This window comes from Lycorma delicatula, chromosome 2, assembly GCF_047948215.1.
Source record: "Lycorma delicatula isolate Av1 chromosome 2, ASM4794821v1, whole genome shotgun sequence".
NCBI lineage: Eukaryota > Metazoa > Arthropoda > Insecta > Hemiptera > Fulgoridae > Lycorma > Lycorma delicatula.
This window is the reverse complement of record NC_134456.1, coordinates 205,033,825-205,059,934: the sequence shown is the minus strand read 5'-3', so window position 1 is coordinate 205,059,934 and position 26,110 is coordinate 205,033,825. Positions and strand designations below refer to the sequence as shown.

Genomic DNA, 26,110 nt, shown 5'->3' with positions numbered 1-26,110 from the left:
GCTCCAAAGATTAAGTGACTTAAGAAGATCACCATAAGAAAAAATTATACTGAATTTTTGAAAAATTTGTGCAAAATAAATTTTTTTTTAGAACAGTGTGCTGTTTAAGAAAATACAAAGCAGCTAACATTGGTTGACATGTGGAAATCGCACAAATAATTGAGATAAAAATGTAACTTAATCAAATGTACTGTATTTTTGAAAAATATTTACTATGTTTTTATAGTTTTTGTAGTTAGTATAATGTTAATTGTGTAATAAAAATATCTGGTATGCCTACAAATTGAATATTATAATAAATTATATACTGTATTATTCCAGTGGATTACAGCATTCTAGATAAATTAACATGTATTCTTAGGTTGGCATATTATTACTTAAGCACAAACAGTAGGCAGTATGTTCATCATTATTGTCGTAACTGGATAAAACAGAAACCAGTTAAAATGGAAAAAAAATTTGATCCTATTGGTTTTCATTCTGCAAAATTTTCACTGTGTATACAAAATAGAATTATCAACAAACTTAGTAATTATTTTTTAAGTAAATTTTATTTAAATGTCAGTAAATTAACAGGATATTTTTAAAATTATATGAACAGTAATGTATTTTTATTAATATTAATTGTCTGTTACTTAGAGGAAAAGACTCCCACTGAACAAGAGCTGGTGGCTGCAATTCGTCGATCTTGTATAAAACGGACATTTACTCCAGTGCTGGTTGGTAGTGCCCTCAAAAACAAGGGAGTACAACCTCTATTGGACGCAGTACTCAGTTATCTTCCTAATCCAGGGGAAGTGGAAAACTATGCTCTGCGATCAACAGAAAAAGAGTAATTATGTACATTATGGCTACATCTATTATTATAAAATTAATTTCAAAATATTTATAATGCATAAATAAAATCCTTGATCAAAAGCTCCTGCTAGCACAGTTTTTAACTCAATTCCAAAAAGAAGAAGTTACGTTTCATGTGTTTATTTGCTTGTTTTTTCTACAATATCTTGACTGGAAAGGTCAACATTATAGGCTTTTTTATATCATTCAAAATTTATTTGTGCACAGTCTTTCTCAAAATGGCTTTATCAATAATGATGTTTACATTGAATTCAACTGTTCTTAAGAATTACTGTAACCTACAAATTTGTAAAAGATAAATTTTTGTTTTACTTTATAAAGAAATTCATTACATAAGTAATGTATCTGTGTGTGTGCACATGCATGTATTTTCTATTAAATCACCTAGAACAGAATATTGAGATAAGATATAGTATACTTTCTCAAATTTTATCATTAAAGTACTATTGCAGGAGCCTGCATCCGTAGTCATGATTGAAATGTTTAATTAAAAATGAAAATTGTGTATTTATTATAACTCATATAATAAATACACAATTTTCATAAGGAGTACAACCTCAGGAGCCTGAGGGAGCACCTGATAGGAGCTGAGTGCTCCTATCAGTTGCAGTTTTTATAATACTGTCTCTCTCAAACACTGTCTGATGGTTTATCAAATTGAAATTTTGTTTGTATTTATATATGTAATATTTTTCTAATGTATTTAATTTTGTCGTCTTTATTAATTTCTAATATTTCTAAATTTGTGTTAATATCAAAAATATAATTTTTATTGTTTATTAGGTGGTCTGCTGTATTAGATAAACCTAATTTATTATTTTTGTAATTTCTATAATGTTAAAGAAATATAGTTTTAAAGTATCCATTTGTTTTTCCTGTATAAATACCATCACACAATCATTACAATTAATTTTATGATTTCCACACAGATTATTTTATTATTTTTGTTTTATAAATATTTTATTTGTGGTTAGTATGCTGGTTTAAATATTTCTTTATTTTAAGTTTTTATACATTTTTAATTTCAATTATTCTGTACTAGGTGGTTTATATTAATAGTATGTAAGTATATGTATATTATATATATATACATATAAACACCTTTATAAAGGTATTATCTTTTTTTTGTTGTAAATAAACAATGTGTAAACTTGTAAATTTTTACTTTGTTCATCTTATTACTTTTTTTAACTTCATACCTGAACTCTACAGTAATTCATTTCTAGATTTGTGTATAATGAATTATACATCCGATGGTAGGAATATGTTTCCAAAACATGTCATTGCAAACAAAGAAGATGGAAGAGAGATTTAAATTAGGGTATTTCTTCCGTATCCAGAAACATTGAATTCTTTTTATATTTCACTACTTTAGAAATTTTATTCAGTCTTTTTTTTTTTTTTTAGAGAACCGGAAAAGGTACCTTTGAACCCAGTGAGAGATGGTTCTACTCAGTTTGTTGCACTGGCCTTTAAATTAGAAAGTGGAAAATTTGGTCAGTTGACGTATTTGCGATGTTATCAAGGCAAGCTGAGTAAGGGTGAAACAGTCTTCAATGTCAGAACTAGAAAGAAGGTAGGGTTGTTTGAAAAAAATTATGTATAAATAAACATGGATTTATAAACATGAATCTACGATGGTGTCTATGTATATCCTAAATGCAACTGTAATGGTATCTATTTTGGCCATCCCAACCCCGTAAGGGAGACATCCACCTTGTGATGTTACTGGTCGCCACACCACCCCCTTCATTCCAAGCCCTGAGGGGCTTTACCAAAGGTCATCTTTAGACCCTCTAATTGACCGTAACGTACCAAATAGGGCCAGCCATCTGAATCCGGATTCGTCGGGAAGCAGCCAATCGGCCCTTAAGCAACATCATTGTGGTTTTCTCTGGGCTGAAAATCATCTTATGTTGGGAGATTCCACAATTGGAGTGTCTCACAGGCATGAGCAGCTCAGAACTCTTACCTTATTACACGAATCCCCTTCAAGCAGTAGCAGTGCGTTGTCAGCATAAGCGATGACATGACAACCATATGGCAACCTTAAACGCAACATGGAAATGATTCCATGTTGATTCCAAGTTTCTAACTTGAAAATGATCTCACAAAATAGCATGAACTGCTGGTGCAATAATGCCCAAGGACACGTCTATTTGGTAGTAGAACACATGCCTGTCTGTATCAAGCATTTTTTGTACTGCAGCAATGTTTCCCTTATTTGCAGATGAAGACAGTTAATCTGACCTTGAAGTGTCCTGAAGGACAAAGTTTCCTCTTCTAGACTTACCACCTAAATATTGTCGTTGATAACAGTTCTCTTCAAGCACAGGAGTTATTCCTGTAAATACTGATCAACATTTAACCCGTGTGCAAAATTGCCCAGTATTCAGATTTTGACCATGACAACATCACTACAACTCTTTTCACTAGCACAACTAAAAAGCAAATGACCCTGAGACATTGACTAGAGTGGTTACGGAGCAGGTTGGCACCTGTCTAAACATTGGCTAACTTGTGTATTTGCTAGTGATATCTGTTCCATTGTGTTGCAAAACTTTTGTAGTGCCCTTTTTATTACAGTAGTAGTTATTTAATTTAGTCGTATGACATGATGTAGTATTATGGCTGTATACATGGTGTGATGCATCAAAAAAGTATTCAAACATTTCTTTTTTAAGAAAGCTGTAAATTTTGAATTCTATTAAAAATTTTTGGGGAACTATTTCTTTGGTAGAACTAGATAAAAGGGTGTGCTAATTACTAAGAGTAATCCAGTCTGCTATAGTACTCACAACATGACTAATTCTCTTTAATCCCTTTTTTTTGGTTGGATACTAATTATGATTTTGTGCCTACCACCACCTCCAAAATTTTTAAGTTTGGACTTCTTTCTATGAATTTATGAACACAAACATTTATCTTGTCAGTGATTAATCATGTGTATAAGTGCCCAGAAAAAATGGCTACCATTTTTAGTGTAGTTTGTTATCCATATTATGTTAGCTTATGTAATGTACATGTCAATGTACTTTTCAAATTAATCATTTTAATTATCAGAAAAAATTAGCCTTCATTATGGTAGGTTTTTAATTTTATTTATTTTTATCTATTTTTTAGATAACATATTTGTAAATTAAATCATATCTATAGTTGATAGATTTGTCATCTGTCCATTAGGTCCGCATTTCACGGTTGGTTCGTTTACATGCAGATCAGATGGAGGATGTGTTAGAAGTATATGCTGGCGATATATTTGCATTATTTGGTGTCGATTGTGCTAGTGGTGACAGTTTTGTTGTGAATTCAGAACTTAATCTAACATTGGTCAGTAAATGAATTTGTAAATTTTTATCTGTAATCATTATTAATGAATTTAAAAGTATCTGTCAGTTTTATTTTTGTTTCTAGAATTGATTCATAGTTGACCTTTGTATGAAATCACCAGGAGTAAATTTAATTCATAGGGAGATTCTGAGGCGCTGAGGGGGAAAAAACTACTTATATGGAGTAGAAAATCACATGTATTACTGGAAATTTTGAGCAAACTAGTAATTCTATTCTCAAAAAGAAGGCTGACAAGAATTGTGATGATTATGTTCATGCTTCCAAAATTTTCATAAGACAATTCAAGAAGTAAAAACTTTTTCTTTTAAAAAACTTTTCTGATACTAATAGTTTTATATTTATAGGATAATGTTAAATTCTTTGGAGAACCAATTAGGTTTTAGGAAAAAATAAAGGGAGAAGAAAATAAATTTGTTATTAAAAACCATAAAAGTGAATAATAATGTGCTATATGTTTTCATTTATTTACAAATTACTTTTGATGATGTTACCTGGACATAATGTTAAAAGTATTTAAAAAGTTAAAAGTAGTTTCAGAGACAGAAGAATTATTTATCAATTGTGCAAGAGTCAAACACATTAATAGAAGATACAGAATGGAAGTCCAAATAATAAGAAAGTAAGGCAAGATCAGTCTGTTACTTGTGTTGTTAAATATATGTTAAGGAAGAAGCATTGAAAGAGATCTGAGCTGTAAATGGTAGCAGAATTATCAGCTTTGTATGTATAGAAGAAGGATTAAAAGATTTCCCAGCTACTGATAGCAGAATAAAGATAAACTGTTTGTTCTATAAACAATATACTTTATAGATAATATTACTCTATTCACAGAACGTGAGATCAGTACTATATGTCTGTAAAGAAAATGAGTGCTTTTTTCTGAGGGAAAGATGTAACGTGAAGGCAAATAAAATGAAAACAAAGATATTAGTGAGGTGTACACAAGATCAGTCTGAATGCCAATATTTGAGTAGATGGAGAAAAGTTGATTCAAGTAAGGTAATTCAAGTACTTGGTAAGCCTTACTGAAATAAGGCTTACCATCCATCAGATGAATCTGATGGAAGGAATGAAAAACAATATTTCTCTATCACTCAGGCCAAAAAAGCAAGAAGAAGAAAGGTTTACTGATATCCATGACTATATCATTCTTAGCAAAAAATCATTTTATAAAACGTTTTGATTGTAGTGTGGCGACGTGTCTCGGATACTTTTAACTGAAGGTGGAAAAGGTAAGATTAAGAGTCTTCAAAATGTACTGTTGATGCTAAGCTCTACAAATACCTTATCAGTAGGGTAACAAATAATAAAGACCTAAGGAGAATAGAAGAAAATACATTTGTATAGAAACAATCAATTAGAGTTTGAGCATCTGGGTTGGTCATTAAATGTACCGTTTATTCTGGTCAACCTCATTGCTTGAGGAAATGGTAGATGGTGACCAATAACAGTGTTCCTGAACAACATGAAAGGGTCCATATTATTAAATCAACCAGCTAGCTGGCTTGGGAGAAGAATCCATTGGAGGCTAATAATGCTTCCTACCAACCCTTCAGCAGAGAAGAAGAATTAACACTTTGAATCCTTAGCCCATGGAATTCACAAGCTATCAACATTTGCAGAGCGACCAGAGTCCTGAAATCCACAGGCATTCATATTTAATTCTGTTATAAATTTCATACATATTGTATTCATTGTTACGGTTTCTTTGGATCGTTCTTTATTTCATTTGGAACGATTCGTTTGTTTTATTCCGCACTCTGCAGAATGTTTTGTGTTGAATTGGTTGTAAACAAAGTAGTTATTTATGTTTTTTTTATTTCTATTCATAAGTAAAAATAATTATTGGTGTATATTTTAGTGTCAAGTTATATGGTTTTCTTTCCAAATATAAGTATTCATGATCCCAAAACATTGAATCTAATTCGTGAAATATTATCTGAATCCAATTCTTGTGAAGATTTGGATTCTGAACTAAGAAGTAATTTTATTTGTGGACTACAAAATAATTCATGTGTAGAAACTTCCTATGAAAATTGACATGATCCGATTTATGATTTGCATTCGGAAGGTGAAATAAATGATACTGACGAGGACTCTGATTTTGAGATTATATTATATTCAGAGGATGATAGTATCATTGTTGATCCTAGACCATCCACTTCTAACAAAAACAATAATAGTAATTATAACAATAAAAGAAAAAGACCAAGTATACAAACTGACATAGATTTGGGCTGGTCATTCACAGACATTCAACCTACACTTTCAATTTTCAAAAAGAAGACTGAAATTACTGGTCCAGTCAATGAATTATCTTGGCCCCATGGGGGAAGCATCCGCCTTGTGACGATCCTGGTTGCCACATCATCCCCTCTGTTCCTAGTCTTGATAGGCTTTACCGGAGGCCATCTTCTAGATCCAGTAAATGAACTGTCAACACCATTTGTTGTTTTTCAATTGTGTTTCCAAATCTATTATGAAATTATTTAAATCAGAACCAAACAAATATTCAAAAACCTACTCTGATAAACTGAAGAGACCTAATAAATTGAAAATGAATTGCTTGTAGGGTAGTTGGACTATTGTCAGGTTGCATGAAGTTTATGGATTTTTTTCAGTCGTTTATGTATATAGTCAAGTCAAGAAACCAAAACTTAGGGATTATTGGTCAATAATGAATCTATAGATCTATAGATCGTTTTTGCTATTCTTGCTAATTTTCATGTAAATGATAATACTCATTATGAACCTTATAACAGGGTAGGCCATGATCTTATGCACAAATTGAGGCGTTTTTTTTAACCATTTGATCTCTTTGTATACAACATGCTTTTCTCCAAGGGGAAATTTGACAGTTGATGAAGGGGTATGTGGATTTAGAGGCAGGTTATGATTTCATGTTTATAAAAAAAAACAAGCCAGATAAATATGGCATAAAGTTAAATATTGTTTGTGATTCATCAACCGCTTGTGTACTTCAATTTGAAATTTACATGGGTAAATCTGACAATAATTCCATAATTTCTTTTTTCCATAGAATTCTTTTTGATATCTTGACAAGGGACATACGATATTCATGGACCGGCTTTACACCTCAACAGCTATTTCTGATTTTTTATGGCAGTAAAAAATCAAGGGTAACAGCTTTACCCTACTAAAGCTGTTTTGTTGGTACTTATATGACTAAGTGGAAAAAGCTGCCAAAAATAAATATAGTAAAAAAAAAAAAAAAACTAAAAAGAAACAAATCTGTTTACATGAGAAGAAATCATTTCCTGTGTGTCAAATGTAAAGACACCAGAGATGTGTTAGCCTTAAAGATATATTAGCCTTATCTTCAGGGTTGATTTCAAAACTAAACCAGATGTAATTATCAATTGTAATAAAAATAAAACTGGGCTGAATAGAAATGACCAGGTTGTTTCATACTATCCATTTAAAGGTAAACAAATAAAATGGTGGAAAAAATTATTTTTCCATTTATTTATGATGTCAATTGTCAATGCCTTTGTCTTTCTTATACTGGGAATTACGATTGTCGATTGCATTTGAGGCATAAATGTCATTTGGAAAAATGTATTATATTGATCGCAATGGCTTTAGGAAAAAAGACAGTTCTTGCACAGGAAGCTACACCAACAACAGTAAAAACAGACTAACAGGTTGTCACTTTCCTGAGAAAATATCCCTAACTGAAAAGAAAGTGCAGCCTGCAAGGGTCTGTAAAGTTTGCTCTGAAAAAACATAGACAGCCACAGGAAAAACTGGAAGAAAGGAAGAAACTACTTGGTGGTGTTCTAAGTGTGCAGTAGCTTTGTGTGTACTTGACTGTTTCAAAATTTATTACACTAAAAGCTTATTATGTTTAAAACAATAGTGTCACAATTTTTTATTTTATACATATTCATATAATTTTTAAAACATCATAATTTTTTAAGTAAGTAAAATAAGTATCATATAATATATTAAAATAAACTGAATTTTGTTCTCTTTCCAAACATGTTAATATCATTCACCTATCACAAGTACAAAATTCAAACAGAATTTTTTTAAAAAGCTCAAAAAGTCCGAGGATACACATCGTGCATATCACAAATGTCTAAGATCCAAAGCATTAGAAGATTACTCCTTGTGTAGATAATACTATTAATAATACTGAAATATTTCCACTTTTAGCTGTTAATGCATATGAAAAGTTAACATGGCTATACCACTTGTCTTAAAAGGAGTTATGAACATTAGTTTATTTTCTTCTACTTGCAAAAAACCTTTCTTTTTTTTCCCCAATACTGTGTTTTGATGTGCAGTTCACCAACCTAAAAAATTTTTTTAATGGAATCATTCAATTTTCAGCTTATTATAGCAATATATATTTTAATTTCTAGTTCTCCTGCTCTTCTATTTTGCTATCAAAATTTTGTACTCCATAAAATATTTTTAATAATTTCTAACCCCAATCTTATATTAATACTAAAAACTTTTCTGCATAAGAGCTCTATTTCTTTTACCAATCTACTTTTTCAAGAATTTATTCCTTCATCCATTCTTTGTTTAGTTATTTACTATAACTAAACTTTCTGATATACTTGTATTATTTATGACTGTCTCCTTTATATGGATGTTATTATTTTCATTTAATTTTTTTATTTTTAAATTGAATTTTTCTTTTTTAGTGCCAGTCCTTGCTCTTTAATTTCTTTCTTGTGTATTGTTTATTTTTCATTATGTATGAATATGTTTTTATTTTTTAATTTCATATAACTGTTGTATGTGACTGAAAAAAATGATTAGATATAAAATATAAAGAAAAATTGCCAGCTATTGTGCTTTGTTTACTATAACTACAGTATGCAAGTGTTTGTTTGTATATTGATTGGGAGATTATTTCTCCTGTTGTTTCTTTTTATGTTGCAAATTGGAAACTGTACATTAGTACACAATGTTGAATCTTATCATTGCAAATTGATGCTTTATATGTACATTTGTTTGATTTTATTGCTAATTACATTTGCAATTATGAAATTTTATTAAGTAATATTGATTGCAATTACTCGTACTTTTTGCAGGAATCCATTTTTGTACCTGAGCCAGTTGTATCAATGGCTATAAAACCAGTTTATTCAAAGGACCGTGACAATTTTAGTAAGGCGGTGTCTAGATTCACAAAGGAAGATCCAACGTTTCATTTTCATTATGATCCTGATATCAAGGAAACACTTGCATCTGGAATGGGTGAACTGCATCTTGAAATATATGCTCAGGTATATGTATCGTAATTTTATTGTTTTGTAATATTTGCTTTTGTTAATTGTTAATATCAACTATTTGAAGATATTAAAGAGTACAGGGCCTATTAAGATGTCGATTAATGAAGAAACTGTCTATGTTACGCAAGCAACCACTTACAGTATTTATACGTATGTAATGCTTTATACATATGTTGTTTAGTTTCCATCATCTGTGCATAATGATTATAAAGATGTCTTAATGTACATTGTCCCTTGCTTGCAACAACATATTTTGCATGTTACACTAAAAGCATAAAATGAATATTCAAATTCTATTCAAATTTCATCCTGTAATAATATAATTTTTTTTGCATAAATATGTTACAATATTTCTCATTCTTAATAACAGTGACATTTTCTTTTTTCATAGAAAGAGTTTTTGCAAGTGTATGCACTAGTTTATTTGAAAAGTTGCTAATAATGGACATTTTTCTCTCTGTTCACTGTTATTTAACATTAATTAGTTATTTAATATTATTTAACATTACTGGCCTCTGTGGTGCAAGTGGTTGCGTCTCAGCCTTTCATCCGGAGGTCTCAGGTTCAAATCCGAGCCAGGCATGGCATTTTTCACACGCTACAAAATTCCATTTTCCATACCCTATGCACAAGCTTCAAGCTTATATGGTGATATTAAGCAAAAAAAAAGGTTTGGTTGTTAAAAAAACAACATTGATTTCTTCCAATGCTTAACTTACAGCCCATTAATTTATAATATTGGTGCATGTATCTGGTGAAACATTAGTGCTCATTCAAGCAGCCATGCACTCCTATAGTGGTGAATATAGTAAATTAACCCTCTTAAAAGTAGTAATTTGATATAAAGTTGAAGAAAATTAATTGATGGTCTGCCGAAATAATACCATTATCAAATTTAGGAGCTAAGGAAAATGTAAAATAGAATAGTAATCAGTTTAAAAATCCAATGTAAATTACAAAATGAGATTAATTTGATTTATATTTAACATGACTGAAGGATGCCAATATGTATTTACCAATTGTATCACTACTTTTAAAGTATGGGTATACACCTATAACAAATTATGGTGTGAGGTACCAATGCTGTATGATTTCATGGTATGACTTTTGTAATTTTATTTCTTTCAGAGAATGGAAAAGGAATATGGTTGCAAGGTAGAACTTGGTAAACCAAAAGTATCATTCAGAGAAACTTTAGTTGCTCCTTTTGAATTTGATTACCTGCATAAAAAACAGCATGGTGGCCAGGGACAATATGCAAGAGTTGTTGGTGTTATGGAGGTGATATTTATATACGTTAAGTACTGTAATTTATTACTTTTTCATGTCATATGTGGTAATATACTGCTGATATTTTCATTTTAAAGTGAGGTTAAAGGTAAATTAATGTGTTAGCATAACATATAAATAAACAGAAGTAAAAATTCCACATTTCTTCAATGAGGCAGCCTATTATAACAAATTGTTAGGTTCCTTCCACAGTTTGGTTCCTTTGCATTCACTGAAATTGAAACGATTTTGGAGTGAATCAGGATGTTTGGGAATTTTTGGGATGTTTGAGAATTTTTTGGGGAAAAAAATCCAGAGAACTTGGTTTAAGAATTTGAGAAAAAGTGTCCATGTCCATTTAATGTCCATAAATTTGAAAAAAAACATGCCCATGTTTTTTCCTTGTAAAGAATTTAGATTTTGAGGTAAATTACCTAAAATTTTACTGAAAAGTGAATTTCCAATTTCACTGGCAGATAAAATTTAATTTTTGCAACATTGTGTTTTACTGTAATCTTGATATTTTGTTTTTATTGGCCATGATTGACAAACCTAATTTCTATTTGAGAATTCTTGATAATAATTATAGTTTAAGTACTGATATATAACAGCCTCCATGGAACTTTGCTAACCTAACAGTTTTTAATATTCTATTAATGATTTTGGAATTATTACCTTTTTTCTTTGCAAATAACGGCATAACTGAGAGTGTAATTTCAGTGTTATGCTGCAGTGTTGTAAACATTTATGGGTTATATGAATTAAGAAGGCTTGCGATCAATCCAAAGAATATTTACATCCAGAAAGATGGAGCCACTGCAAATTCTTCTTGGTATAGCATTCTCAAAAACATATTCCAGTTGTATAATTTCACAGTTTGTTGATACTGGGTGGTTCTTGATCATTCCTGATTTCTTTTTCTGTGAAAATAATTTAAAGATTAGTGTTTGAAGATAAGACATCTTATCAAGAGCTCTACTGCAACATTGATAATTTCACTGATCAACTATAATGATGCATTAACTTAAATAGCAGCAACTTCTTATATTTTAATTGGTATTGTATACATAGTATTGCATGTCACTCTTAACCAATTATCAAGCAAAACTGCTTTATGATAAACAAAGAATAACTGATATGTACTAAAACTAGATTTGATAGTTTTTTAATGCTTCCTTGATTTCAGTATTTTACATGTTTTTCTATTGAAGGATGAATCATTGTTATTCATTTGATTATATATTTATGAGGTCTATTCAATATTTAACAACTTTTTGAATTATACACAAATGGAAAATTTTTAGTGACACAAAGTTAGTGCCATTGCCTGAAGTGGAATGTTACGTTTTATATCCTTTGTAAGTTTCTTTTTTTATTATGAAGTTTGCGTACTGTAAATGTTTTTTCAATTCATTAGTGTCATTATATAATTTCTACTAGGGATTTGAAAAAGCAGTATATTTACATGAAATTTTGTGCAAAATTAAAAAAAAAGAATGCTACTGAAACACATAATTTGTTAAAGCAACCTTATAGCAATATTTGTTTAAGCCATATGTATGTTAAAACTGATTTAAATGATTAAAAATATTAAGGAATCAGTTGATGAATTGCACTCGGGAAGGCAATCAGCATTATCAGACTCCTTTCATGTCATAAAAATCAACCAAGTCATGCATTTTAATTATGTGCAGAAATTAATTGCCTCAACCCATGGTATTCTAACCAAACAAAACCTGGATGCACATCGAACTGTGTTGCATTCTGTGCTCTATTTGATTTTTCAAGAACAAAAGATGATTGTGTTGTGATTTTTCAGAAGCTGCTAAATCATGCCAGCAGTGATTAAGTATTTTTAAAGATTATCATATGATGAAATGTGGGTTTACATCTACGATGGTGAAACTATAATTTTTTTTCAGTGGATTGGTAAAAGTTCACAGAGACAAAAGAAAATCTATCAGGGTCGTGTTGAAAGTTTTTGATGCTTAATCTCTATGAATTTTTGCTTGAAAAGATATAAACTTATATTACCATTTCAAAATTCTAAAATGGCTTGTTTCTGAAAAAAGAGCCTCAAACTTTGGTAGAAAATTTGTGGTTGCTCTACCATGACAGTGTGTTGTTCATGGATTCAATGTTATGCTGCAAACTATTTGCAAAAAAAATGAGATGATGTGAGATGAGAGTGAGAAGTACAGCAAGTGACTTGCTGTACTTGCTCACTCTGGCTCTTGCAGAATTTTTTGTTTTCTAAACTAAATTCAACATAAAAAATTGAAAATTAGAGGATGTTAGAAATGTCCAATTGGCGCTGAAGGGAATTCCATCCAAAGATTTCTATGTTTGTTTCTTTAAGTGGAAACATCATTGAAGTAAGTGAATCAGTAGAGAAGGCTACTACTATAAGGATATAAAGGACTATTAGCTCCCTAGTAAACACAAGTTCATTTATTTTTAAACACACATAAAATATTTATCACTTAGAGCATTTGAATATAAGGTAGTTAATTAACTGTTTTCGTTCCTACAAATCAAGCTTGTTCTCAACCATTTCTTTTATGCTTAGAATTTATGACAGTGTTTGTTACAGTGCAAGAATTTAACAGTTATCTGTAATATCATTTATATTACTTTTATAATCCTTTTCTGTTTTTTTTTTTTTTTAAATATGAATTATTTAAATTAGGGTGATATGCATCTTTTTTTTTATATTTTTTGTCTTGTATCCAGTTTTGTTTACGTGTAGTTTTTTGTTTGTTTAAGCCTTTACCTCCAGATCAGAATACAGTTAATATTTTTAAAGATCTAACAGTTGGAACTAATGTACCAAAACCGTTTATTCCTGGTGTTAGAAAAGGTTTTGAAATAATGGCACAGAAAGGTACGTGAATTTTTTTAAAGTAATTTCTGTGCTAATTATTGTAAAATTAAATTTTTTGCTGATTGTGCTTTATTTTTCAATATTTATTATCATTGTTTACTCTATAATCTATAATTAATATTGGTAAATGAATGCAAGGTTGATTTTTCTTATACTCCATTTGTGATATGTTTGGACTAAATAAATACAAGAATAATCTGTTTACTGTAGAATATCATTTATCCTTTGTTACTAATTGATAGACTTACTCTAATTAAATTAAGTGTGGAAAAAATTAAAACCTTTCTAGTTCTTCTCAGTTACATTTAGTTTTTCTTACTTTAATGTCTGGACTGACAAGTTTTCTTTCTAATTGTTTCTTCATCGGCTCACTCTTCCTAAATTTGCCCTTGTGGTTTATTAAATGATTCTTTTCAGGCATATTCTTTATCTTGTAAAGAAATACAATTTTAGTGCCTAAATTAGATTGTATCACTTGTGAACGTAATTAAGGTTGGTATTATATTAATGCTGCTCTACATTAGACAAGGTAACGGAAACCAAGTCCCTTGTACTTGAAAGAGACCATTCTTTTACTCAAAATGATGATTAAGACTTTAGAAACCCACAGAATTTTAGCAAGATGACTACTTTTTAGTTGGCAATTCCATTCTGATTTATGTAGCTCCTAGAAGTCAAAAAGCTTGTATTTGTTTCCAACTTTACATTCAAGCACTACATGTACATTTTCTTTTTCTTCCCACTTCATTATTTTATTTTATTTTAGTTTTTTCATAGTTTTATTTTATCGAATTCATCTTCAGATCTCTATTCAGTTTTTATGCCTGAAAATTTATATTACATGAAAAAATTTATTTGGTCTGAGGAGCATAAAATATATAGCCTTTGAATAAAGTGTAAAACAGAAAACTTGAGTGTTTTTTCTTCATTATTAATAATTTTACTTTAATTTTTTTGTTCAGAAACTAAAAATCTGAAACTAAATTAAATTTAAAACTAGATTGCTATTTCAATTATAAACATCAACAGTAACTGTGGAAATAGTAAAAAGATCAATCTGTATAAATAAGAATGTGAATGTTCGTTTGTTCAAAATCTTAAATCTCTGAAAGTTCTTCACCGATTAGTTTGAAATTTTGACACAATGTTGCATTCGAATACGCATGTGTTTTTACTTACCTACTATATATATATACCTAAGATGTCACACCTGTGACAGGTAAAAACATGCTTTTTTTAAATACACTGCTATCTGTTGGATGTAAAAGCAACATTTGCTATACTAAATATTTTATGATTCTATTTCAATGTTTCCGATATGTGTGTTCGCTATAGACTAAAAAACTACTGGACCAATTTACGCACAGAGAAAAAGGGAGAAAGAGAAAAATTGGAAATGGGAAATCAGGAAAAATCAGAAAAGGGAAAAATCGAAAAGGGTAAAAGGGAAGAAGGAGAAAATGGAAAAAATAATAAGGGGAAAACAGGGAAATGGAAAGGGGAAGGGAATGTGGTAAAAATGAGAATGGAGGAAGGGGTAAAAGGGTAAAAAGGAAAGGTTAAATTTTGTGAAGTTCCGTAATGTTCATTTTGTTAATATTTTATCAAATTTGCAATTGTGTTCATTTACTCTATGTATATATACTCAAATCTAGCAATAGCATTGCCAGGTCTGCTAGTATTTAATGTAAATTGACACAATAATATTTATGGAACACTATAAACAAATATTTCTAGCAATGTTAAAACTCGTATTAAACAATTTGATGCAAACAAAGAGGCTGAGATTAAAAGTTCATTAGATGTGAAGCGAGTAAAATTAATTTGCATTTTAAATAAAATTGCAAAAAGAAAGAAAATAGAAATCTTCATTAATGAACTTGATTAAAATGTGATAAAAGTAATGCTGTTATTTGGATAGAAATTGGTTTTAAAAGCTGCATTAACAGATAGATGGGACCATACAGGAAGAAATCTACACATTAAAAGGAAATTAGGTACTGCAATAAGCAGCAGATTTAATTTTATATTGTAGTTTCAACCAGTCATAGTGATAATGAAGATTTCAATTGCAGTAGTCTAGTGATTCGCATTAAAACCTGATTAATGGTTTCACTATATGTCTTTTATGTTGATCTGCATAGAGATACAGTATAATAATTCATTTTCAAAATATGTAAATTACATTTAACAAGTTTCATATAACTGATATTAGTGAATAATGTGACTTCTTTGGTTTAATCATCTGATAAAGCAAATAATATTAATGTTGATGAAAGTAATTTATTTTTAAATATAAAACCAAGTTTATTTTAGAGAAGATAAAATTGTCTGTTAATTTTTATTATATTTAGGTCACTTGACAGGCCATAAGGTTTCTGGAGTTTTAATGAAATTGTTAGATGGTGCTCATCATATTGTAGATTCCAGTGAACTTGCATTTAATTTGGCTGCACAAGGAGCTTTTAAACAAGGTATGGAAATATTAATATTAGGGATATAATTTTCAGTACTTTTACATGATACCGAGTTAAAATAAATTCATTAGTTTTATCATTAAAGCCAAAAATATTTTATTTTTTATATAACCAATAGTATATGTGTGAACACATATCTTTACACACATAACATATATATGGACACATATCTGGTGGAAAGGGTACCTGTAAAAGCACATTTTATGTTTTGGTATCTGTGAAGTGTTCATTGTTTTAAAAATTGGCACAGTACATTCTGTTTTAAGGTGAAAGTATTAAAAACTTTATTTTTATGGGAAGTAGCTTTCAGTCAATGTTAAGCTGCTTCAGAGATTTGTAGCACAAGTTTTGCTGGTATTGGATGCGATATTAGTGTTTGAATTGGGTTTTGAATGATCTTTTTTGTTCAACATTTGTGTGTGTGTTTGACATTTAAATTGTGTTCGTTCTCACACATAAATTAACTTAGATTTAAACTAATTTAATAATATATAATATTTAAAACAATATTTTTAAAATTATGTATTCTCATGTACAAAAAGTAAGCAAATAAAGATTTAAAAAATAAGTTGATAAAAAGAAAATGGATAATTGAAGACAGATTTATCACATTGTTTATTTTTAAATTGAGTTTCTACCCCACCAGTTAATTATACTATTATTACTTAAACCAGTGCCTTGATATTGTTAATTTTCCAAAATCACAATATCTAGAATCCTATCTTTGTCTTATTCTTTCTCTTTTGCAACTTATACTCTTTTGAAAATTTTTGTTTTTAGAATAGTTCCTAAAAATTTTAGCTATAGTCTTCTTAAAACATTAATTCCATTCTGCATAATCAAAACTTTTTTCAATAGATTTGTTCATAGATTTGTTATTCTTCAACATACCTTCTAAAGTTTATCTTGGTGCACTCACCTACGCAAAAGATGCTTTATTTTCAAATAAAAAGGAAAAAGATTTTCCTTTTTATGTAGAATAAACATATTTAAAAATATAAAAATATATTTATTGGATTTTGATGTTTAATTTAAAAAAATATTTGTAGAGAAGAGGAGAGTGGTGCTTCATTATGATAGTATACCTCTATATAAGCTCATCTTTACTATTAGATCCACCTAATTCTAAGGTGTATTATAAATTTGATTCACCAGTAATTCTAGTGTAATTTATGGAATAATTCAAAACCAAAAACCTTTTTTTTTTTTTTTGTATTGTAAAGTGTATTTAAAACTATGTTGTCAAGAACAGTTATTAAAAGAACATAGGTTAGATTTTTTCCATGAAAACATGGCTTTAGACAAATATTTGACAAAAAAAAATACTCAGGTAATCTAGAAAGAATAAATCGATTAAAGAGCTCAGCCTAGAAATACAACGTCAATTATAGTTAAAAATTGCACATATTATAATACTTTAAGTTCATGTTTGATGATAGTTTAATATTGCTGCAAAAAAGTTAAATATTTGACATTTGTAAATTTTTAATTCAAATTCATGATCTATTATTTTATTATATGTTTGACAGCATATGAAGAAGGAACCTGGCAGGTATTGGAACCAATTATGTCTGTTGAAGTGACTGCTCCCGATGAATTCCAAGGAACAATTATCAGCCAGATCAATAAACGACAGGGAATTATCACAGGCACTGAAGTAAATGATGGGTGGTTTGTTGTCTATGCTGAGGTATGATAAATTTTTTATTTTGTTTTATTGATACTTGGGGTATATTCTTGATATCCTTTCTTTATCACTGATATTTTATCATCTACCTCATGTCATTCTGTTTTTTTGCAGGAATTAAATAACTACTGTATCAATTGTAGGGAGATGCAGTTTACTATACTGACCATGTCTGCTTCTTTATTGTTATTTTATTTTATTGTTTTTTTTTTCAGAGTATACTGAAGCTTTTTCTGATGAAACTTTAGTATTATTATTAAAAGTTATAATGTGGGGTAGAATAAAACTTTAAAAATATTGAGAAAGGAAGACAATAAAAGTGAGACTAGTGGGTTTCTTAGCTATACATTATCTATCGATTAGCCATAGTCAGTAGGCCGATTCATATAATGTCAAAATTTTAGTTAAAAAATAAAGTATTTATTCTACAATTCTTCTATTATTGTTTATTCAGTTCTATTATTCTTTATTCTACAATATTCTTACATTATTAACTTAAGTTTCATAAGAAATTAAAGAGTTGTATAAAGGATTGGATCCTGATCAGTGAATGTCTGATCTCTTTGGAAAGAGCACTAAAAAATTTTGTAATTGTGATAATTGGTGTGTATGCGCTAAATGATGTTGTAATTCTGGTAGTCAAAGAAGATTTTATTGAGAAATTGATGCAAGTGCTGAGTGAAATTGGGGAAAGGAAAGAAATTGTGATAGGGATTTCAGTGGCAGAGTGGGGCTTAAATGGAAAAATGACGTATTTGGGCCTCATGGGGAAAACTTTATAAATAACATCGGTACACAGTTAATTGAGTGTGTGAGCAATTCCCATTAAAAATTCTTAATGGATATTAATCGCATAAGAAGATAACTTTACTTGGAATCAAGCAACAAAGGGTTTGAAATCTATAATTGATGGTGTGGTGAGGCAGAAAAACTGTTCTAAAATTTCTTGATGTTAGAGTTAAGAGGTGCTGAGTGTGGATCCAACCATTATCTTATAAGCATTCTCGTGCATACAACTCTGCAAAGTATATTGAAAAGTCAGAGAAGAGTAGTGGGGGTAAGTCATAAAGTAGAGGAGATAAAGTATAATATAGAAAGCTTAAACTCAGATTTGACAAAATCTTTATATAAGCTCCGCCCGGGGGTAAAGTTGGATACTTTTTTCAATAGAGGTCCACAACAGATATATGAACAATTAAATAAAATGTCTTAGCGAGTCAACTTTGAAAGTTTTAGGAAGGAAAAATCCTTCTCATCAGAGTAGACTGTTTTGGTGGACTGAACATTTGGGAAAAATTATTGCAGAGTAGAAGGTTTTATATGGTAAATGGCCTGTTTCAAGAGATGATGAGGATAGACATGCTTATATGCATAAAAATTATATTGTCAAAAGAAAGTGAAAGCGGCAGTAGAAGCTTATTGGGAGAAAAGGAGGTTAAAGATAACAGGGCGCTTGGAGTACTCTTTGAGCTGTTAGGTGGAATATGATTCAAAAGGTTTAATATTGTCTCAATTGGGATCGCCAAATGGAAGGAGCATTTTGAGGAACTCTTCACAGAGAGTAGGGTGGCTTTTAAAGGCTGTGGTGGTGATTTGGTTGGAGAGTTCCACTGGAATGGAAAGTTTCATTAGAACCAGTTTCATTATGTTATTTACAAATCTTGTATTTAGCGGATATTTTCCAGCCATGGTGAGTAAGTTCCACTGGAATGGAAAGAAAGTTACATTAGCACAATGTATAAGAAAGAAGATAGAAACGACTGTTCAAACTACCAGGATATCGGTGTGATATTGGTCAGCAAGCTAGAGGAAGAAATTTCTATTGACAAAATTCAAATTAGATTTTGCCGAGAGAGATCATGTATGAAAATGTATTTGCTATAAAACAGATAATGGAGAAATTTGTTTGGTAGCTGACAACATTGAAGAGCCACATTACTCACCTGATGTAGTCATGTAAGATGAATGAAGGAAAGTAGAATACCTTTGAAAGTCTGGTCATGGATTCCAGCTACACAAAGGAAGAAGGGACATCCCAGACGATAATGGATAAATAATGGAATTGTGGAGGCCATGGACAGGAGACCTAGTGAACAATGTTGTGTTTGACAGAGGAAAATGGAATTTTGGGGTTGCAGTAAATGGTCTTGTGCTGTAAATGAAAGCCACAAAATAAGTATATTAAATTTCTAGTGAAATTCAAGTGGTATTATTCAAAAAATAAGTTATTTTGGTATTGTAATATACTATCATCATGTTTTGTTTTTTTTTAGCATTTGTTAGAGATTTAGGTGGATTGAAGGGTTGGTAAATAAACTTGTTTATAATTGTTTTTATTACTTTTATTTTAAATTGTATTTTGTGTAGAGTTCTGAATTAATTTAATGTTACCATAGGTACCGCTGAATAATATGTTTGGATTTATTGGTGAATTAAGATCATCAACCCAAGGTAAAGGTGAATACAGTATGGAATATTCTAGATATACACCATGTACTGCAGAAGTACAACAGAAATTAATTGAGAAGTTTCAAGAGAGTATAGGTGTTGTACCTGAAAAGGAACAAAAAAAGAAAAAAAATTGATGAACATACTGTATTATGCTCTTATATTGTCTAGTAAGTATCTTAGTCTGCTAATGGATTTGTGCACTGCCTTATAACAAATTAGATGCGGGTAGAATTTTTGCCCCTAAGCAATGTAGGAAAATTTTCTTTTTTCTGTAAATCTATTTTTATCATGATTCTAATTTTAATAAAATGCAATCCAGTAAAACAATAAAAATGAAAATGTTGAAACTTTTCAAAATTGTTTTAGTTTTTATTACAAATATGTAAATTTTCATATTATTTCCTTCACTGTTTTTTCTTTTATTGACGATTACAAATATAGAAATAACTTCATGTTATAAAACGTAATTTTAATTTGCTTTATTTTATTTTTCTTCCTTCTGGTATAATTTTGTTTTTTGTAAGAATGATTTAGTTATTATTGTGTCTATAATAATAATTAATATTAATTATTAATAATTTAATATTTAATTATTATAGTGTTTGTATTCATGGCAGTTAATTGTTTTTATTTGGTTCCTTTTACTGTCAGTTGGCTGTATGTTAATTTTTTGTTTATTCTTGCGTTTATTCCTCCTCCAACACGAAGAATACCATTTTGATCTAAAAATGGGTTAAGAGAAACTAATTCGTTTTTCTTCGATACAGCAGTATTTTTCTTTAAATCACTTAATTCCTTAGCAAAATACAATTCTTGAGTTTGACGAATAAGAATTTCCAACCTGGAATTGATTTCTTCAGGTGAAAGATTTGACAATATACGATTATTTTTATTTTTTAAATTGTAAATGAAATGACGACAATATGAAAATATGTTTAATGTTAGTACAAATGAAGAAAATGGTTTTGAAAGTTCTGCAGTTTCTGTTGTTTTAAGAGAAGCTGAAAACACATTAGTTTTGCTAGGCTTCTTCTTTTTCTTGAGCGAATCTGGTGGGATCATAGAAACGATAAGCTGATTAAATGGCCAGGCATTCTCATACGAATCTCCTTAAGTACAGTTTTCCTTACGAGGAAGAGATAAAACAAATCTGCCTTGGTCATCATAAAAAGTATTTTCAACAAAATGTATTTCACAGAAAGATTCCTTCTTAGTTGATAAATGATCTTCCACCTCTTCAGATCTCCAGGATGACTATTTCAGAGAAAAGCTGTTCATTACTAACAAAAAGTGCTATTGAATCTGAATTTGTCTGTTTAATAGATTTAGTAGGGATTTGACCAGAGACTATGAAACCAAGATGAGTTTCTTGAAGAATAGTATGATTAAAATTATGAGTTAACTGGACAGGCTTAAGCAAAGAAAGATAATACTGAGCTCGTAGAACATCCATTTGCCCAGCAACATTAAAATTAGGATTGGCAAAAAAAAGATGACAAGGAATTTCCCAGTCGGTTGCCTCTATAAAATCTAATTGCTAGATAAAAATAAAACAAAAATTGTTATGTCTGTAAGTTCCCTAATTGTCTAACCAATTTCTCACTTATTTGCCACCCAAATTTAAGATTTGCAACAAGGTGCCTGCTTTTACAGATTCTTGTCAAAGAGCTCTGCCATCAAGGTAACCAGCCAGAACATTATTGTGAGAGACAATGACTATTGTCTCTCACAATTTAAACCAAATCTAGATTGCAGGAAGGATAGTTGAAAATTTCCCACTTAAAGCATTTAGCATAAAGCACTGGGAGATGCTCACATGAAGCATTTGGCATAGTTTAAATTTTATGAGGATCATTTATGAGCATTCTGTGGTACTTGCTTTTAGATGACTTTCAAAACTTTTTAAATTTCAGTATCTAATATAATTGTAGTACTATATTTCAGAATTCTCCTGTCACAAAAATTTTTTTGTCTCAAAACACTAATCATATCTATAATAGTGGCTACTAGAATCTTTTAGCTTAGTAGGTTAACAAGTGTTCAAGATAATTATTTTGATAGTTTAATCAGTGTGCACTTACTGTTTGGGTTGTCCTGACCTTATTACCAAATGCATAGTGCTGTGTTCTTCAACTACAGAAATAAATAAATTGGAGGGTGGGATAATTACAGTTTCTGTATTTTATTGATTAGTGCTTAACCAGCAACAAACAAAATGGTTGCCAAATAAGTTGTAGGTTGCTGGTTACAACAACCAGTTAATTTTCAACAGCCTATTAAAAGTCAATTTTGGTCAAAAAAAAAAACAGACAATCAAGTCTAATGTTCAGTAGTAAAACTGGCTATAGTTAAAAGCTACTAATAAGTAATCAGTCTATTCAATCCTGAGCTTACACAGTTATAATGTATTTCATATAGGGTTTGACTAAAATAACAGCAATATTTTTTTATTTCCTATCCAGTAAAAAAAAAAAACAAAAAAAACTGAAGCAAAAAAGTGTGCGCATATATATATACCGCTATGGAATATAAACCACTAAAACACAGTAATTAGATAAGTTAAACTTAACATATTAATTTCCAATAATCGGTTTTCATGGTACCTTGCATCTTCACTTGGTATTAAATTCTAAATCTATTACATTATAACATATTCTTTAATGATGTCATTTTTTTCTAAAATTATGTTTTCTATCGTGAAATTTTGAATGATATTACAAGTTTACTTGTAATTTTGCTATCCAGTACATTAATATAGTAAGTATATTATTTAATACAAACTGATGGTGTGGAATACCACAAAAACCGGTTATTGTTAATTAATATGGTAAGTTTAACTAATCTAATTACTGTGTTTTGGTGTTTTATATTTTTCATAAAATATTAAATTTTATTAACACAAGTGGAAAATTTTAATGAATTATTTGAATATTCAAAAAATTATTTATACAAAACAATTTTTTTAAGAAAAACAGGTATATATTATTAGTAACATGTAGTAATAAAAAAATAAAAAATAAAAAAAACAATAGTATTGTGTACAAAGAAAGTAAGATATTTTCAAAAAAATAAATTAAATTAAAAAATGGTAGGATCTATAAACTGTAAAATGGAAACAAGCATTTAAAAATTAAATATTTACTGAGAAAATGTAGAAGTAAAATAAAACCTGTAACAAACAATCAAACCAAAAAATGAAAAAAAGAACAGATATCCTTATTACAATTGTTCAAAAATCACATTCAAAAGGACCAAAGACAATACTATATTAAAAAATTTGGATGCAGTGGACTCAGAGTCCACTGCACAATATTTATTTCAAGGCTTATAAGCAAAACTATATTGATTTGTTTGTTTCATGTGTTTACCTTAATTACAGTTGGTGATATGAAATATTTCAGTTTCTCTCAAAATTGTTGTAACTATTCTCAAGAATAACATTTATCATATACCAAAAAACTTGCTAAGGACAGCGAGGAATGAAGAGGTTTGTTTTCTTCACTGAAGCAAACCTCAGTGAAGGTTTTTTTTAACTTCTTGAGTTCACACTCAAGTAGTTATATTCAGCCCTTCAAGTCACACTTTGTTCGTTGTAAGGACTACTCATACAACATACTCTATAACATACTACTCATACTACATATACTCGTATATGGATAATTACTCTCGAAGAGAGTAATTCTAATTTGTACATCTGTCATGTTATATATCCATAAGAAAGATATTAATTAAGAGTGTAAACCAGAAAATTTATATACCTCTTTCTGTTGTGAAACAATCCATTCTATTCACTCTCTCAGATTAGTAGGTAAAAGAAAGTATAGATAGGTAATGTATATTTTTATTTTGCCAAATAGTTACAGAAATAAAAACATTATGTTTCCTTGACCATTCTATTAATACCCTTAAGCACAAACACAGTCATCTCTCAGATTGACCTTTCATCTACGTTATCCATTAAAATCATTATTTTTAATTTATTACACCAACATAATCAAGAAAATAAATGCAGAAAAAAGTAACTATCCAATGTATTAACGAAAAAAGTTATATATTATATAGCATATAATCTTACAAAAACCATTTTTCATTTATCAATTAAAATTAGAACTAATATTATTACTTCAGTTATTTGAAATTAATTTCACAATGTTGCATATGTAATGTACAAACATAATGCATTCATTTCAAAGAAAACTAAACATTACTGCTGAACAAATCAAACATTTAATATTAAAATCTCAACAGTTTGTGCCTGCAATTACACACAACTTTTTCATTTAGGTAGCTTATTACTACATCTCTATCAAATGTACTTTTAAAAATTAGAATAAATTCTCGTAAAATGAGACAGAGCTAAGAAGTAAAAGTCTTTGTTTACTCCAGTGTTACACAGTACACATGTCTGATTACCCTCCTTTTTGTCAAAGGAATAAAGGAATAATTTAAGTTATTGCCCTTGAATGATCAGCTATTTGATCTTGAGCCCTAAATGTGGTCCTCATAAAACCTAAAATATTACTGTTTGAAAGATATGCATTGCCATGCAAATATCTTTCACCCCTTTAGTGGTAACATGTCTAACAACAAAGTTATCTACCATTGATTCATGTGATCTTATAGATTCCTTATGAATTTATCTAATAATTAAATTAGCAAGTAATTGAGAAAGAAGTAAGTAATATTATTACAAATTACTTTGTTTTAGTAGTATTATATCTAAACATATATTAAGCTTAGCATTGTAATAATAACATTAACACAACAAGTTTAGATGTGAAGTTAATTTTTTTGTTTTTTTTTCTTTTAGATTTTACCCATAGATGGCTGTGAACTATGAATATTTTAATGTTATGTTTTCTACTATTTCACTAGACAAAAAAAAACTGTGTAAAAACATTCTGAGTTACATTATTTGTATGCAATTAAGAAATATGTAATATTGTATATTTGTTATTGCTGTTAAGAATAAAACAGTTTTTATTTCTTTATGTATCTTCATTAAAGGTTTTTCCTGTGAAATTCATAGTATAATTTCTTCATTTTCTAGTTATTACATTATAAAAGTAGAGAGCATGGCTAGTACTCTTAAAGGTACAGATTGAATATATGTTGTACAATTTCTATTAATGCCAATTCAGGGTTATTAATAATAACCCAAGTACATTTTAATAATAATTGAAGATTTGCTTATAACTAATATCTATCTAGTGATTGTGTTTATGTAGAATCCTGTTGTGTTATTATTCATTATGTAAAAGGCAATCTTAGTATTAAATGACTTAATTTTATAGGAAAGGAGAAAACATCAATTTTAAGATAATGTTTATACATTTTTCAATCTTAGATGTTGTAAAATAGCATCTTGGTTCATTCAGCTTGCATTTTATAGATTTTCAATTCTTTAACAATTTAAACCAATTTTTTTTTTCTTGGAATGTTTCATAAAGAAAAATCATTTTTATAAAATTAAAACAAACTATTACATTTTTCTCATTAGTCAATGTTAAGTTTTTAGAGCTAGGATGGACTGTATTGATTGTTGGATGAACGAATGAAACAATATTCTTCTAGGATAGTTGAATTTAATTTGTAAAAGATACTAAATAACATACAGATAACTAAACCACATAACTCACATTAGACGAAGAAATACATGACCATGCCAGACGGGATTCTTAACTCGAATGAACATATGAACTGGCTCGCAGGCCAGTGTTAATAGAAACTAAAGAGCAGCACTAGCTGGCTCAAACTAGGGACGGAATATATTGGCCACCAATTATAATTACATAAATTCTAATTCTAAAATACAAAAGTAATATGTAAAATGAAAAAGTAATATATGAAAATAATCAACATA

General features: G+C 29.4%; 1 protein-coding gene across 1 annotated transcript in view; it reads left to right on the top strand.

The window, feature by feature from the left end:
- Positions 1–25,234, top strand: part of mEFG1 (mitochondrial translation elongation factor G 1) — a 55,489-nt gene extending 30,255 nt beyond the window's left edge. The window contains exons 7-16 of the mRNA XM_075357059.1: positions 640–832; positions 2,266–2,434; positions 4,042–4,188; positions 9,279–9,473; positions 10,608–10,760; positions 13,515–13,632; positions 15,987–16,106; positions 17,639–17,799; positions 20,193–20,414; positions 25,058–25,234. Coding sequence (XP_075213174.1) covers positions 640–832; positions 2,266–2,434; positions 4,042–4,188; positions 9,279–9,473; positions 10,608–10,760; positions 13,515–13,632; positions 15,987–16,106; positions 17,639–17,799; positions 20,193–20,381 — 1,445 coding nt within the window. The 3' untranslated portion in view covers positions 20,382–20,414; positions 25,058–25,234. The remainder of the gene's footprint in view (positions 1–639; positions 833–2,265; positions 2,435–4,041; positions 4,189–9,278; positions 9,474–10,607; positions 10,761–13,514; positions 13,633–15,986; positions 16,107–17,638; positions 17,800–20,192; positions 20,415–25,057) is intronic.
- Positions 25,235–26,110: the final 876 nt, after the last annotated feature.